At 44.1% G+C, this 16,830-nt stretch overlaps 1 protein-coding gene across 1 annotated transcript; it reads right to left on the reverse strand.

The window, feature by feature from the left end:
• Positions 1-4,093: 4,093 nt before the first annotated feature.
• On the reverse strand, positions 4,094-11,247 carry LOC122130542 (ras and Rab interactor 3-like). The gene is made up of 9 exons (XM_042705249.1): positions 11,229-11,247; positions 10,323-10,395; positions 10,126-10,214; positions 9,695-9,783; positions 9,325-9,556; positions 8,190-8,828; positions 7,636-7,953; positions 6,753-6,884; positions 4,094-4,913 (listed from the first exon to the last, which is right to left on the reverse strand). Exons 3-9 carry the CDS (start codon positions 10,175-10,177, stop codon positions 4,348-4,350), a joined length of 2,028 nt encoding a protein of 675 aa, XP_042561183.1. The 5' UTR covers positions 10,178-10,214; positions 10,323-10,395; positions 11,229-11,247; the 3' UTR covers positions 4,094-4,347.
• Between the last annotated feature and the right edge of the window lie 5,583 nt (positions 11,248-16,830).

Here is a 16,830-nt window from a genome sequence, read left to right on the forward strand (position 1 = left end):
TCATAATCTGGGGTACCACATGGCAAGATGTTGTCCAATTTTTTTTGTGAGTTGGCTTTGTTCTTTTCAATAAATGCTTACCTCTGTGACATCCTGCTAGGCACAATGTTAGGGGAAGCTTTTGCAGGATCTCCCATGCTTTATGCATTTTGGTGTCCGTCTATCACTCTATTTCATGTTGTGTAAAATATACACACAAATGAAGCATTTAACCACATGTTGAACTGTGGAATTGGCCATCCGTAGAGCCTGTGTAAGGTGTGTGTGTGTGTGTGTGTGTGTGTGTGTGTGTGTGTGTGTGTGTGTGTGTGTGTGTGTGTGTGTGTGTGTGTGTGTGTGTGTGAAAGGAGCTTTTGAACACTACTGGAGGGTGGAGTTATTCTCCCCCTTCCTGACACTAATTTACTGATGGTAATTAAGATGGTTCTTCTGGTGATACTGATGATGATATTGGTGATGTTAATAATTATGATAATGATGCTAACAATTATAATTATGAAATGAAACCACTTTCTTATGCAAATGTGTGTGAATTGTTTTTCTTAGGAAATTCCACATGTGACTTCACACAAAGTGTTTATTGTATATGGTATGGCATACACAGGTGTATTTCTGGGAATATATGAGAACTGGCCAACACTGAATTCAGCTGGCTATAGTTGTATATAGTTGTTCAGTTTGTGATCGTAAATATATAAAATGGTTACACCATGACACCGTGTTTGCACACTAACACAAACACTTACACTTTGTTTTCATTTAGACATTTTGGAGATTCAGTGTTTTGATCAAAAGCAGATTCAACATTAACTTTCATCTCGTCATCTCAGATGTATTGCACATAGTGTGATACAATATGATCGGCTTGCTGAGCTGGGATGATGCAAGATTTTGCAAATGAACACACAAGATCTACAGAGGGTATGATGGTGATAGAGTTGTGCAAATGTTCATGTCAGCCCTAGAAGCCTGTTAAATGAATAATAGAATCCCACTGCTCATGCTAACCCAAGCTCAAAGCATCTCATTGAGTCTTCCCTCACAACAGCAGGAGATCATACTTTATGCTAATGACCAGCCCTATCACTGAAAACACACACAAACACAGCGATGCAGAGAAAGAACTTCACCAGCCTGTGATCATTTGTCTCCCTGAGGTCAAACCTCTCCACTCTCTCTACATTCACACTCTCCCTTCGGCCCTCACAACACAACTCATGTGATAGATATAGCCTGCAGCAGGGGTCGGAGTTCATTCAAAGGTTAACAGGAAGTGGCCTATCTTTGCGACCCTTGGTTGTGACCCAGACCCTGCCTCTTTAACTTCTTTTCCTGTCCACATATGTCCACACGTTTCTTGCCAACAGAGTTTCTTGTTTTCATTTAATGTCTTTTTTTTATTTAATTACTAGCATGTTTTGGTATTTTTGTACGTTCTCACCATTTTTACTTTAAGTCCTGCAATCTCTACCATCTGATGAGGCATAAAGAATTCATTCCCAATAAACCACACCTTGGTGCTGCTGCAGGGGTTAGTTAGGCTGACGGACAAATAACACTGACAAATATTCCATTTTTCATAATCCATTCACAGAGTAAAATCTGCAAAATAGAAATGAAACAACAAGAATACACTTGCATTGATTATTATACAGTATTATTATATATAAAATACCATTACCAATGATGTTAAATATTAAATTAAGTATATATAGATCATTTTTACAGCTGATTCTTTAATGAGAAAACAGAGGAACATGGGATGCATGTTTGTCTTGATCTGGTATCCCACACTGGCAAATTGTGTGCCTTGACTATTTTTGTGTTTTTGCAAATGTGTTCCACACCTGATATGAGGAGACCTTTAAGCATAGGGAGACAGAGAGAAACGGGACAAGAATTTTATGAGTCTGTTTGCGGATGTAAATGTTTGCATGTGTGTTGGTGTGTGTGTGCATATGTTTAAATGTTTGTGTGTGTGTGTGTCTGTGTGTGCTTGCGCACATGTGTAACTGTGTTTGCACATGTGTACTTACAATTGTGTATGTATATATATGCAACTGTGTGTGTGTGTGCACATACAAATAAGTGTCCATGTGTCTGTTAGCATCTGTGTGAGAGCTCATGTGTGTGTGTGTGTGTGTGTGTGTGTGTGTGTGTGTGTGTGTGTGCTTGGATCTCTGTGTGTGAGGGGAATGGGAGGGCTCCTCATGATCATTAATCATCCAATTATACACCTGTCAGAATACAGACAGAGGGGGGCAAAGGGTGGAAGAGAGAGAGAGAGAGAGAGAGAAAGAGAGAGAGTGAGTAAGGGGGAGAGAAAGAGAGAAAGGAAAAAAGACTTGGGGACAAACACCCTGAATGATAATGCGTTGACAGAGGGAAGCAGAAAGAACAGAATAAATAATAGACAAAAGAATGTGCCAATACGCCAGTGGAGCCCCCTCCGATTGATCCAACCCCACATGAGATAGCATATGGCTATTTTCAGGATGTATCAGCCTCCCATATACAGCTGTATTCATATGCTGCACCCACCCACCCACCCCCAAACCATAGCCAATGCCCCCAGCCAGCCAAGAGAGGGAAACCCAGAGACATGGCATTCTGTGTGGAGGGGCTCCTGGATCTGCCCCCCTTAATATCATTTACAAGGAAACAGAGGAATGCTCCTACCTGCTCCAGTTCTGGGGAGTAATGCGTGGGGTAATTGGACTGAAAAGCGTTTGGGGCATGTTTCTAACCCCTCTCATCTATTTATCACTCCGAGCTCAGGAGCCTTCATTAGGAGGAGGCTTCATTAGAGAGCTGTCAATCATGTGCCAATGAAACAACAGAATTCTCCCGTACGAGGAGGCCGAGAGGAGTGCATGTGATCATATGTGTCTTTATGTATGCCTGAGACTGTGTGCATGTTTTTGATTAGCATGTTTGTGTTTGTAGGCATGGGCGTCTGTTAGAAAGACTAAGTGCGGTTATTTCACCTGTTGTACAGTGTTATTTGTAATACTGTGTTTGTGTGTAATACTGACTCAAATATATGATATGAGCCAGTGCTGCTGTTTGAGTGAATGAGGGAGTGATGTTGGAGGCGTTCGCCCCTCTGGGGCTGAGAGCAGAGCAGAGCAGAGCAGAGCAGAGACACGGTCCTCCATGCTTTAGCCCCTGTGACTCTCTTTAATGCCTCAGGCCTCCGCCATCTGTGGGCTCAGTGGCTCACATGCTGCAGCCATATATCTAATTTATGGCCACTCTGAATGTGTAATACAGTTGAATCTATGCATAATATATTGCATAGCTCAAAGTGCACGATCATGTTTGTAAAGCAGAGACTGCCTCCCCTTTGTGGCTGGTGCAAGGAGGTAGGAGTTGAAGTCTGGCTGTTTTAAATTTGTGTTTACATCTTGATTTTTTAGATGTTTTATTAGCAAAGTTAAGATCCAAAGGTTGGCTGAATGCCAGATGCGCCATTAGGCAAATGTGATTGGGTTTGGAATTCTGCATCCAGGCTCAGGAGGTTCCATGTGTCGTGAGAGTGTGTGTGTGTGTGTGTGTGTGTGCGTGTGTGTGCGTGCATGCGCGTGTATTTGTTGAGAGAGGGATGGATGCAACAATAGGAACATACATTACCATATGGGGCTCACTCTATGTGTGTGTGCCTATGCATGTATGTATGTATGTATGTATGTATGTATGTATGTATGTATGTATGTATGTATGTATGTATGTATGTATGTATGTATGTATGTATGTATGTATGTATGTATGTATGTATGTATGTATGTATGTATGTATGTATGTATGTATGTATGTAGATATGTATATATGTACTGTATGTATGTATGTATCTATATGTATATGTTTATGTGTGTGTCTGTGTGTGTGTCTGTGTGTGTGTCTGTGTGCGCAAGCGTGTGTCTGTGTGTGTGTCTGTGTGCGCAAGCGTGTGTGCATGCACACGCGCGTGTGTGTGTGTGTATGCACGCGTACATGCATATGTGACTATAAATTCCTGTATTTGGAGGTGTGTGTGTGTCTGGCCTGTAACAATGCTATGTATGGCCTGCAGAAATATGTACAGTAAAACTGAAACTGAAAAATATCTCTTTTAATAATAATAATTTGTGAATGGCATCTGATGCTGTAGACTTACATTGATACTGACAGTGATAATTACAATTACAGACCTTAGCCACTTCTCATCTCCCACGACTACAGCAATTTCCTTTACAGACAATACTGCCACCTACTGTTAAAAACCAGAAGCATCACATTAAATAGCTCATTTGATTCTTTCTCAAACCACTGTGCAGTCGGTTTCAGTCCGTGGGAGCATTATTCTCCTCAGGCCTCATCACTGCTACACTCCCCCTCAGTGTCGGCTTCGTCCTCCTCCTCCTCCTCCTCCACCACCACCTTACTCCAGAGAACCTCAGGGCCCTTCAGGAGGCCAGCATAGCCCTCATCCCCTCCCTCAGTCAGCCCAACCACCCTGAGAGGGTCCTGTTTGGCATCTGGACCACTGCCTCTGACACCAGGTGACTTGTTGTCTCTGGGTTGTGGCTCTTGTGTGTGATTCTCAGACTGTTCCTTCATACAAACCTCCACTACACTCTGGTGGTCAGTAATAACCTGCAGTGTCTCCTCACTACCCCCAGGGGGCACCTGAGTGTCCCTACTCTCCCCCTCAGGTCCTGGTGCGTCTTTAGGACTTGTCTTGGTGTTTGCGTGCCTCCGGATGGTTCTGCGGTGGCATCCTCTGCGTGACTGGTTGCAGTGTAGGGTCCGTCTGCGATGCCATTGGCTGAGGGACTGTTGGGCCTCCACACTAAGTTGTCTAACTGCCAAACGGGGACGGAAGGTGCTGATGTAGAAGAGAGCGGAGTAGACAGATGTCAGGTAGTAGCCACCTGACAGAGAGAGAGAGAGAGAGAGAGAGAGAGAGGGAGAGGGAGAGAGAGAGAGAGAGAGAATGTGTAAAGAACTGCAAAACTGTCATGAGACTTAAGGCACACAACATACTGAAGAGAAAGTCACATGCTGTGTGCTCATGCTTAATTGGTAGAGAAAGATGCTAACTATAACAATATCAATATCAATGACAAGATGCTAACTATAACAATAAAGACAAGATGCTAACTATAACAATAAGAAATATCAATGACAAGATGCTAACTATAACAATAAATGACAAGATGCTAACTATAACATCAACAATACCAATGACAAGATGCTAACTATAACAATATCAATGACAAGATGCTAACTATAACTATAACAATATCCATGACAAGATGCTAACTATAACAATAAATTACAAGATGCTAACTATAACATCAACAATACCAATGACAAGATGCTAACTATAACAATATCAATATCAATGACAAGATGCTTGATACCCAGGGAGCACTCATACTGTTAAAAATGTATGTACAATACAGTGAGTTGCTTGTGACTACTTGCATCTACTAAATGTAAACACTAATATAAAATGTTAGAAGATATGTTAGAAACATGTTATACTGCACAATTATTTTGGCCTTGTCTTTGTGTATTCTGAGAGATGAACAGCTAGCGTGCTATTTAAGCCAGCATGCAGCTATATATATATATATATACACGTAGCTGTGTGTGTGTGTGTGTGTGTGTGTATGTGTGTGTGTGGGGGGGGGGGGGTGTATGTATGTGTGTATGTGTATCTATGTCTGTAGGTAAATAAGAATGTGTGTGTGCATGTTTGAGTGTGTTTACATATGTGTTTGTGTGTGTGTGCGTTTGCATATGTGTTTGTGTATGTGTGTGTTTGCATATGTGTTTGTGTATGTGTGCGTGTTTGCATATGTGTTTGTGTATGTGTGTGTTTGCATATGTGTTTGTGTATGTGTGTGTTCGCATATGTGTTTGTGTATGTGTGTGTTTGCATATGTGTTTGTGTATGTGTGCGTTTGCATATGTGTTTGTGTTTGTGTGTGTTTGCATATGTGTTTGTGTTTGTGTGTGTTTGATATATGTGTGTGTTTGTGTATGTGTGTGTTTGCATGTGTGTGTTTGTGTATTTGTGTGTTTGCATATGTGTGTGTTTGTGTATGTGTGCGTTTGCATATGTGTTTGTTTGTGTATGTGTGTGTTTGCATATGTGTTTGTGTATGTGTGTGTTTGCATATGTGTTTGTGTATGTGTGTGTTTGCATATGTGTTTGTGTGTGTTAGATATATGTGTTTGTGTATGTGTGTGTTTGTGTATGTGTGTGTTTGTGTATGTGTGTGTTTGATATATGTGTTTGTGTATGTGTGTGTTTGTGTATGTGTATGTGTATGTATGTGTATGTGTGTGTATGTGTACGTGTGTGTTTGTCTGTGTGTTTGTGTATGTGTGTGTTTGTGTACGTGTGTGTTTGTGTATGTGTGTTTGTGTGTGTGTGTGTTTGTGTATGTGTATGTGTGTGTTTGTGTTTGTGTGTGTGTGTGTGTGTGTTTGTGTATGTGTGTGTTTGTGTATGTGTGTGTTTGTGTATGTGTGTGTTTGTGTGTGTGTGTGTGTATGTGTGTGTGTGTGTTTGTGTATGTGTATGTGTGTGTTTGTGTATGTGTGTGTTTGTGTATGTGTGTGTTTGTGTATGTTTGTGTGTGTGTGTGTGTATGTGTGTGTGTGTGTTTGTGTTTGTGTATGTGTGTGTTTGTGTGTGTGTGTGTATGTGTGTGTGTGTGTGTGTGTGTGTGTGTGTGTGTGCCTGTATGCAGCCTCACCCTCTCCCTGTAGCTGCATGGGGTCCAGAAGCTCCATCATGTAGTCCGTGTCTATTTGCAGAGTGACCACATCACTGCGCAGTAGCACCCATGTCAAACAAGGCAGGAAGTCATCTGCCCCAAACACCACACCTGTAAAAGAACACAAAACACAACAACTACACACTCGTCCGTACTACACAAACACAGCCTGATGGTGTCTTTCTGCTGCTTTAATCATACCTGATAATAATATTTAATGTGTAAGACCTAACTGTCTATCACAATGGGTTCTTACCAGCAGACTTCCCTGAGACCTACAGATACTATAATGTTTGTAAGTTAACAATAATATTGCCTCATAACGGAATGATCTTGATGTAAACGTATCCCAAGGCCTTTTGAATAATCAGAGCTGAGGGACTGCCACTGTTCATTCACCTGCTCCTTTCTGCCTCCATTTTAAGCCAAGTTTACCAGCTGATACCTGAGGTGTTCTTTTAGCCTGTGCTTTGCACTCTGGTATTGCGCTACTTTTTGAACCCTGCCACACTTCTGCAATCCACAGGATGTGATAAAATCACCAAATGAAATTGCAAAATATAAAAAAATGTAAGATTTGGCTAACATTAACGCACGAAAAAGCAGGGTGAAAAATGCCTTGAGCATTTAGAGTTATTAGAACAATAACAAGTCCTTACCAAATATATATTTAGTCACACCAAACAACACAAATAAGAGTATGAAACACATATATGAACTACTGCCACAGGCCCTAAGATCCAGAATGAAACACAGAAGACAGCAGATGTGAGAAAGGTGGGTGTGAGCTCCTCTCCACTTTTAGCTGAGCTGTATTGGCAAGGTGCAGACTAATAGTGGTGATAGGTGTTGCCATACTCACCAGGCTTGGCGTTTGCGCGCATGCTGTGGTATATGGTCTTGCACACCTTAAGCAGGATGTGCACCTTGGTGTTGGGTGAGTACGCCCCATGCATGGACACCCAGCGCTGCTGGATCTTCTCCATGGTGACAGGATCGGGAACCCCCGTCCCACTGGTGCCCTCCAGCTCCTCCAGACTCCGGCCCTCCAGTGTGTGCTGGTTGCTCTGGAGCTTCTGGAAGCTTCCATCACTGCTGTGGGAGGAGTGGATGCAGGAGTACAGGTGGGAGCTGACGGGCTTCAGGGCCACTTTATGCAGTGAGGTCTCCAGCATGACATCTGAGAGAAAGGAGAGACATGGATGAGACAGAGCAGCACGGGCCAGAGAGTCTGAGAGTCCAGGGAAGGAGAGGCCAGAGCTGGAGAGATGTCTGCCTCATTTCATTTCAATGTATACAACGTAACAGAACGTAATGGTATTTCTGGCATTATCTACTCATTCTCTTATCAGGAGTCACCAATGCAAGGTTTGGGTCTTAATGCAGTGCAGTATGAGTTCTCTAGCCTCCTCTCACCCAGCTCAGCTTCAGGCAGGTCTGCCATGCTGTCCATGAGGCTGCTGACGTCGGTGTGCTCCATCAGCATGTCCCGCAGACCTGTGAGGGAGGTGCGCACCTCCTGCAGGATGTCTGTGCTCGTCACGGCCTCCGCCACCACCGCCCGCTGAGTCTGCTCCACGAAGGCCCGCAGCGCCACCCCAAACCCCCCGCTCCTGCTCCTGCTCAGCTCCTGCACCCGATTGGTCAGCCGCTTTTGGGGATTCACCAGACCGCCAAGCGCGTTGCCCACGGCAGACAGGCGATTTTTCATCTTGCCGGCCAATAGCAGGCGCGAGTGGTGAGAGAGGGCGGGACTAGAGCAGGCGGAGTCAGTCTCCTCCTCCATGCTGCTGACTGACAGCGAGTCCAGCTCCAGCGATGGAGGGTGGAGGAGAGAGGGTGGGGGAGGGGGGGACATCCACATGTTGCTCTCCACCCAGGACACACGGTGAGGGGACTGAGGTGCTGAGCTGTAGAAGACTGAGCTCCCAGTGGAGGCCCGCTGGAAGAGGTCACAGCTGCTGCTGCTGGTGCTGGAGGTGCTGCTGCTGCTTGACCTGCGGAGCACCACTCCAGTCGAGGTAGTGACCACCGCGGCCCCCACTCCTGCACCTGCTGTAGGGGAGAGCAGGGACATGTCAGCGCATCCACAGCTCCACACTTGACCTACCACACAGACCACTTCTTGACCTACCACACAGACCACTTCTTGACCTACTACACAGACCACTTCTTGACCTACCACACAGACCACTTCTTGACCTACCACACAGACCACTTCTTGACCTACCACACAGACCACTTCTTGGAAGTGCTGAAACTTCCACTAGTGCTCTCTGTTTTCAGAAATGTAGTTCTTTTTGTTTTTAGTGTACTTACTTTTAGTGTAGTTTTGTTTTTAGTGTACTTGCTCATTCTCAATAAAGGCTTTTAAAGTAAAAACCTCACTCTGGTCAGTTGCGTTAAATTCTTAATATTAGTTCAAACTCACACATTCATGCTTCAACTTCATCTGATATTCATAAAAAGCAATGTTACAAGTGAGGCAGAATATTACACAATCCAATCCAAGTAGATCCCAACAGACACCACAGTTAGAACACGTTTCCACCTGGACCTTTCGAGTAGCTTTGCAGTGTCTCTTCATCCAATGAAATTCCTCTATTCTTGACCAATCCCGCTCCTCCCCAGGGTCTGGTCTTGCTGAGCCGCCTTTCGAACCTCCGTTTGTCTGGGTGAGCGCCCTGCTGGGCACTGACTGACGCTTGGGACAGCCAATCATCTCCATGCTCATGGACATAAAGTGGGTTGACGATGCAGAGAGCTCCGCTGGCTGTGGTCAGCTGTCAGTCAGGTGACACAACACACTGGATTAAGAATTGGTGTTGATTTGCTGCTTGAATCTCATCTGGCAGCAAAAAACACCAACACACACACACAAAAACACAGTGGTGCACACACACACACACAGACACACTCACCTGTATGGTGCACATGACAACCCCAGGTGCTACTGATGACACAGACATGGAATCAGAAGATGTGTTTGATGGAGGACACAGCCAGGACTCTAACACACACACACACACACACACACACACACACACACACACACACACACACACACACACACACACACACACACACACACACACACACACACACACACACACACACACACACACACACACACACCAAGAATGAAGAAGTTCACCATGAGGTAGTCACTGATACGGCAATGTGTGTGGAAGCAGAAGGTGATTCAGCATAAAGGTTTCATAAGTGGCCTGAGGAAGGAGAGCAGGGCAGAGGGGTAAGAGGGGAGACAGAAGATTCTAGAAAGGAGACTGCAGTAGGGCAGTGACAGAAACAGAAGGAGACAGAGACATGGTCAGAGAGGGGGTAGGATTACTGGGTCCAAGCTGTGGAGGCGGCTTCTCAGAGGGCTTGGCCAGACTGGACATCCATGCAGGGACGAGTAGACACACAGGCAGCACGTCTCTGGCAACACAAACACACACATCAAACACACATCAAACACACACACATCAAACACCTGCTCTGACAGGCTCAGGACAGAAACACTGGACCTCAACCAAGGCAGCTTACCTGCTCAGAGTGTAGAATACCACCAGCTGAGCAAGGTCAGGAAACCCCAGGTGAGAGTCTATCAGCTGCACCACTGAGAGAGAGAGAGAGAGAGAGAGAGAGAGAGAGAGAGAAATCTCCATTAGGGAAGACAGATGTGGGAGATTGTCACTGCAGACAACAGTCTTAACCAGCTAGGTGCAGAATAAGGAAAGGACAGCCCTGCAGTTGAATAGTGTCCATGTTTAAGTGTGGTTCCCACTCTGACACTCAGTGTGTTTACATGATTGGTATAATTCGAATCTTTGCTTAGTCGGACTACTTTTGGGGCAACTGCTATTATCCCAATATAACATGGCAGTGAATAAATCGAATCATTGGCCGAAAGCATGTCTGTGTTTCTGAGCGAGGGGGGGGGGGGGGGGGGGGGGGGGTTGGTTTTGGTGGGGGGGGGGGGGGTCCTGCCTGGGCAGTCTGGTGCAGGAAAATAGAAGTCAATCCAAATCCAAACTGCCACACTATAGTGCCACATTATAGTGTGTTTCATATATTCCAGATTACAGCTCATATATTGCCAATGGGTTTTAGGCATGTATGATTGACACAGTTCAGAATGGAAGGATAAAGAGTTAACTGAACAGGCCAAAATAACTTAGGGAAGTAAAAAAACAAAGAAAGCCTGACTTGGTAAGAATGTTCCCAAGCAAGTCAAGGAAGTATTCAAGAACACAAAACTGTATTCATTGTTTACCGTTTTTCTACATCCAAATACTTTACCCAACTAAGATTTACTGGGTCAGAGTTGGGCCAAACAAGAGACAAGTACAGCATGACCCATTCTGAGTACTTATCACTTAATGTCCACCTTCAGGAGTGTCCCTGCCCCTTAGTCACTCTAAAACGGCATGCTGGGAATAGCATGTCTACCTGTTCCAGAGCCACGGATGGGGAATTCCTTCACAGGCCTCGCTGGCCCCTCCACACACACACACAGCAGCTCCGGCCGAGCAGAAGAATCTCGCAGTACCAGGAACTCTATGGTGGGGATGTGTATTATTATTAGTTTCAGATGTATTCATTTCAGGGACCGTGTACAAAATACATTCACTTCAAATAGATGAACCAGATTTGGCTACTAGCTCATAACCATCTGCAGTCCCCTGGCAGGTGAATGACACAATAAAACAGAGCAACATCTACCATCAGCACTACAAATAGGCCACATGCTAGTCATTCTCAAGCAGACATGCGCAGATACACACACACACACCCACACGCACACGCACACGCCATAGGAATAGACATGACAGAATATAAGAATCACAATATTACATAACATATATCCAAAATGATAAAAGCAGGTCATCAGAATGTCATATTAATGCTGACAAGACTGGTTACTTTAAAGGATGTCCACATTGAATGAACTACTTTTTTTTATTTGTATGTACACCCACCTGCAGTTCACTCAGAAGGAATGACAAGGGAAGGTTTTGTGGCAGTGCGGCTTAGAAAGATCACATATGACTTGGGAGAGGGGGGGGGGGGGAGAAGATATTTTTTAAGTTGTCAGCTTTTCACTAGCATGCTTACTAAGCTGCTTGGCCCCTACTTGACCTAACACAACCTCTCCACACACACAAAGGCAAATATGTGAAAACACACACATAAACATGATAATACACATACAAAGCCAAATATGTGATAACCATGCACATCCCTCACTAATGATATGTGGCCTCATTGTGCATTGGCATGCTCAAAGACACCACTCACACACACACACACACATTTATACATTCACTTGCTCAAAGACACACACACACATTTATACATTCACATGCTCAAAGACACACACACACACACACACACACGTATACATTCACATGCTCAAAGACACACTCACACACACACACACACACACACACACACACACACACATGTATACATTCACATGCTCAAAGACACACGCACACACACACATTTATACATTCACGTGCATCTCACTCATTGTTAGGAACTACCTCAGCACATGAAACACATGTCTTAGAGACAGAGTCAATCCAATTCTCTGCCACTCACTAAATATCCATTGACTTTATTGCTGCCATAGTGCATCTGAACAGAATGGACTAGAACCTGTGTGGGTAGTGTGTTCACCTAGGTGTGGATGTTCTTTCCTATATTATGAATCATTAATAAAGAGTAAATCGCATGTGGTTTGTGCAAAATGGACAAAGACAACTGATTAAGAGTCATCAGTATTTTGCTAAGCACAAAAGTTGACATCCCCCTGTCTTATTCATTTTGAACTATCCCCTGTGTCTGCGTGCATTAATGTACCTTTACAATGACTTGTTCAAAGCACGTTAGGCTGTCACTTGTAGAGTGCCTGTTTGCCTATTTTCAGTCCACCACAACCCTGGACCACAGCGTCCCCGTTTACTTACCGTTCCTTGGGAGATGGAGATGGATGGTGGTAAAAAAAACATTCCTTATTGAGAAACACTCACACTTAAAATCTTATGTCTCACTGCAGCTTTTCAACAAGGTCCTCATTATGTCATATCAGCTGCACAAACCTGTTCTCTTTCTGACTTGCTTTCTCATGCATAGGCTCTCTTTCGGTATCTCTTCATGTACGACCTTATCTTTACTTTCTTCTGCTATGACACAGGCTATTTTTTCTTCATCTGTCAAGTCTGAAGCAAACCAGTTGAAGAAAAGGGAAGTGGACAGTTGACACATTTGCACTCGCAGTGTCACTTTACATGCATGCCTGTCTGCCTGCCTGCCTCCTTATCTGACTCCATACTCATTAGGGGAACTGTTAAGAGTAGCCGTCCTGATCTGAATAAGTTAACCCACTCAGCAGTGCGCATGTGCACTTAAAGCAATACGTGTAGTAAACAACGCACCCTTCAAATATTAACTATATTAACCATATTACTGGCAGCCTGTGGGAACTTCCTTGTGACCTGGTTTCCCAGGTCAGGATGTAATGTTTGTGTCCTGTTACGTCTCTACCATACTATTTGCATTGTGGTAGAGTGCAGGATTAGCCAGCCACACCATATCCAAACCAAATGTCCCTGCCGATTAATGCCAGGGAACTCTTGAGTACGAGCATATAAGTATATTTATTCAACAACAATTGTCGGGCTCACTCACAGCGCAAAGATGAGAGTGAAGCAATTTCACAAACATCGCACAGGGTTTATTTACGTTTAGATTTATTTAACTCTGACGCCATAATTATACATGTCAGCAGAAATAGACACACATGAACTAAGGTGTCTCTGTGTCATCCCGGCTGCTTTCTGTCACACATGCATTCAGTAAAAGATGGCTGAACAGGCACAGTTCAACCCTTCTGATCACCTCTGGCCTCATCCAAACATGGACAGAAGGATCCTTCTTTTACGCATGTAGCTTACACACATACAGACTAAGTGGCGTCAGCACTTAATAATCTAAGTTAGACACAGAGAAACACAGAAAAGCCATGTTCCTGCTAACGTAAGCACATGAATTATACAAAGTCATTCATTAATACAAAGCCATTGATTAACACAATCTTTGAACAGTGTTTCAGAATGGATTCTATCAGCATGGTTTCTGCAAGCAATAGAATTCTGTGAGGCTCATCAGTGAGCTATTCAGAGTGGATTTCTTTTTGATGTGAATTCAGTTCAGCAGGTATGGTGTAACCTAGCAAGCATTAAGTGATAGTTATCCTATCATTTTGGATATGTGCTGAACATTTGCTTGCCATTTTATGCTTTTTATTTGTTCAGAACAATTTCCATGTGGAGGTTGAAAGCTGTTATTAAGAGCAGTGCATTGCATTTGAAAGAACAGTGATATGAGCCGTACTTACCCCTGCAGGGCGACCCCACAGGGCAGCATGTGCCCCATCTTTGGTCCAGGGTGCCCCAGGTGCCCAGGCCTCCTGGCACGCCCTGAGGTGCAGCAGAAGGACAAAGGGCCCGCTGGCAGGGGCCGAGTCCCCATTGGACATCCTTCTGGAGGACTTAACACAGCTGAACATATCAGAAATACCAAAGGGTTAAATCACCAATGATTACCATAGTGGCAACACGTACATCCTTAAGACAGTAAGCTGCTTCATACACGACTGAAGGGATGGCAATCTTTCCAAACAGGCCTTTGTGGGAAACTCTGTCATGAGTAAAGAATTTAAAAAAAATGGCAAGACAAACATGCATTCACAAAACTCTGCCATAAAAATGTCATTAGGGCACTTCCCTTCCCTTCTGGGATTTGAACTGAAAACTGACCCTTTAAGGAAATACATGTCCATTGCTGCAGACACAACAGGTTTATAGTGAGGCATTTGTCTCTGACACCACTTTAATGTGTGACAGAGGGATCTAAGGACCCGCCACTATGTATATCACAGAAAAGAAAAGATGAAGGCATTGTCCTCTCACCAGTTAGCATGCCCCTGGTCAGGCCCGTCCTCCAGAGACTCCATTCTGCCAAGCAAAGCCAGTTGGTTCAGGTATACTAATTGGGTCTCAAACAGCTGCGGCCCCCCATTGTAGGTTGTCTGCATGGTGTCAAGGCAACCACAGGAAACGAATGATACAGTTTAGAAAGATGCAGGAAATGGCGCACAGACACACATTTCACAATAACCTGTTTTGACACGCTCCTTTTTAACAGTATACCTGACATCTTATTCTCTCTAGCATCTCACACAACATTACAACCCATGACAAAATGGCTCCTATTATTCTAAATTGTTCACAGCTTGAGGGCATTTATTGATTTGACATACAAGCCCTGTTATTAGTATTACAAAGTAACATAGGATCTAGGGTTTAACAGTAAGCACACACCTATGATTTGAGGATGTAGAAGTAGAATACCAAAAGCTAAGGTAACAAGAGGCCAACCTCCTCACGCACATCACTCAGCCTCAATATTGCTTCGCCAGTACAGTCTGCACAAATCAAATCTCAACAAGAATACACAAAACTGGAAGGCACCTAGAAAAACACCAAACTCAATCGTGTAATTGTGTCAGTAAATTTAGCTGTGAACAGGATGCCTTGGTAATGAGTGCTGCCACAATTGTGTAAGCAAACATGGTTGGGGTCTCTACAGATGAGCCACACACCAACATTTCTATTGGCATTACAAAAACCATAAAACACTAGCCTAAATCCTAGTGAGCAGTCATGTTTCCCAACAGTACTCACGTTCTGCTGCAGGCAGCAGGGTTCCTTTGAGTCTCTTGTCTGCCGTCTTCATTTCACTGCATGCTGAGCCTCCAGTCACTTGTGCCTCACGGAACTTCAGTTTACTCGCCTTCTCTTGCTCTTGCAACTCTCACCTATTTCTCAAGAGCTTCGGAGAGCCTCTGATGATGCAACCGTCTCACCTATTTCTCAAGCGCTTCTGAGAGGCCTCTGATGATGCATCGGTCTTCAGCATGATTCTCAGGACCGTTCTTTCCTCGGCCACGTGGTGCAGCCCTGCTATGACAGATGACGTCTTCATAAGTCACTGTCAAGCTCTCATGGCATTTGCTGGTTTCCTTCACTTGAGCATGCTCTCCCCCTCAGTGTGCCCACCACCTCCAGGCTCGTGTTGAACCTCGTGTTGAACCTCATGTACATATACAGCAGGAAACACGCTTTGTTACGCCACTTTGTGAAGTACAAAATGTTTCACTCTGTCACCACAACAGCGTGGGTAGGTCGTTTGTGACAGTGGGAAAAAGTATATCTACAAATGTCAAGAGAGAACCCCCAGGCCCCACTGAAAATACACTATTCTCATCCCCCAACAGTGGGCCCTGAATATGCCATTAGGGCACTGTCTGGAAAGCCAGGCCCACTGCAGGACCTGAGAAAACAGCACCTTGTCTTTGGCGAGTTGAAGAACAGTGAAGTGAGTGAGCAGCAGCCACCAAACAGGGAAGCCATTTCAGTAGAGGGTACGGTTTTTTTTCACAGAGGAAATGCGCGCCTCACTCTGAGTTGGTGAGAATAAACTCTCGCCGCGGTCATGTCATCATGGCCATCTAGCCAGGCCCACGCAGGTTTCTGTCTTGACATGTTTGAGTTTAATCTCAGAGATTAGGATATGTATAACTGTATACTCCAAAAGAATCAACACTTCTGTTCAACTTTGTTTAGAATGTTTTATTCTGCTTTAGTTGTACTTCCTTTTGCTACTGTTGATACATGCTGCTCCTGGGACAGTATTGAGTTTATGGTGAGTGAGCACCAGTGTCACAACACTCCACTGGAGCGAGCTACTTCTCTTTCCTCCAACACAGACAAGAGAATAGAACTTATGATATAAACTTAAAATAATTTAAAAGATAAAAACACATACATTAATGTTAGTTTATCATTCATATGTTTTTTTTCCATAAAAACAAACAAAACAAAAAAAATACAGTGCATATTCATTTTGAGAATCATGATTAAGAGAGCTCAATAACTGAAGTCATAATTAGCAACTAGTGGGGATTGCCTGCCTCAATGTGGGT

Source organism: Clupea harengus, unplaced genomic scaffold, assembly GCF_900700415.2.
Source record: "Clupea harengus unplaced genomic scaffold, Ch_v2.0.2, whole genome shotgun sequence".
Classification (NCBI taxonomy): Eukaryota; Metazoa; Chordata; class Actinopteri; order Clupeiformes; family Clupeidae; genus Clupea; species Clupea harengus.

Coding starts and splice junctions, on each gene's coding strand:
- LOC122130542 (XM_042705249.1), bottom strand. CDS start 10,177: ATGTCCAGTCTGGCCAAGCCCTCTGAGAAGCCGCCTCCACAGCTTGGA. Junction 7,954..8,189: donor CCTGCCTGAAGCTGAGCTGG/GTGAGAGGAGGC, acceptor CCTTTCTCTCAG/ATGTCATGCTGGAGACCTCA. Junction 4,914..6,752: donor CATGCAGCTACAGGGAGAGG/GTGAGGCTGCAT, acceptor TCTCTCTGTCAG/GTGGCTACTACCTGACATCT.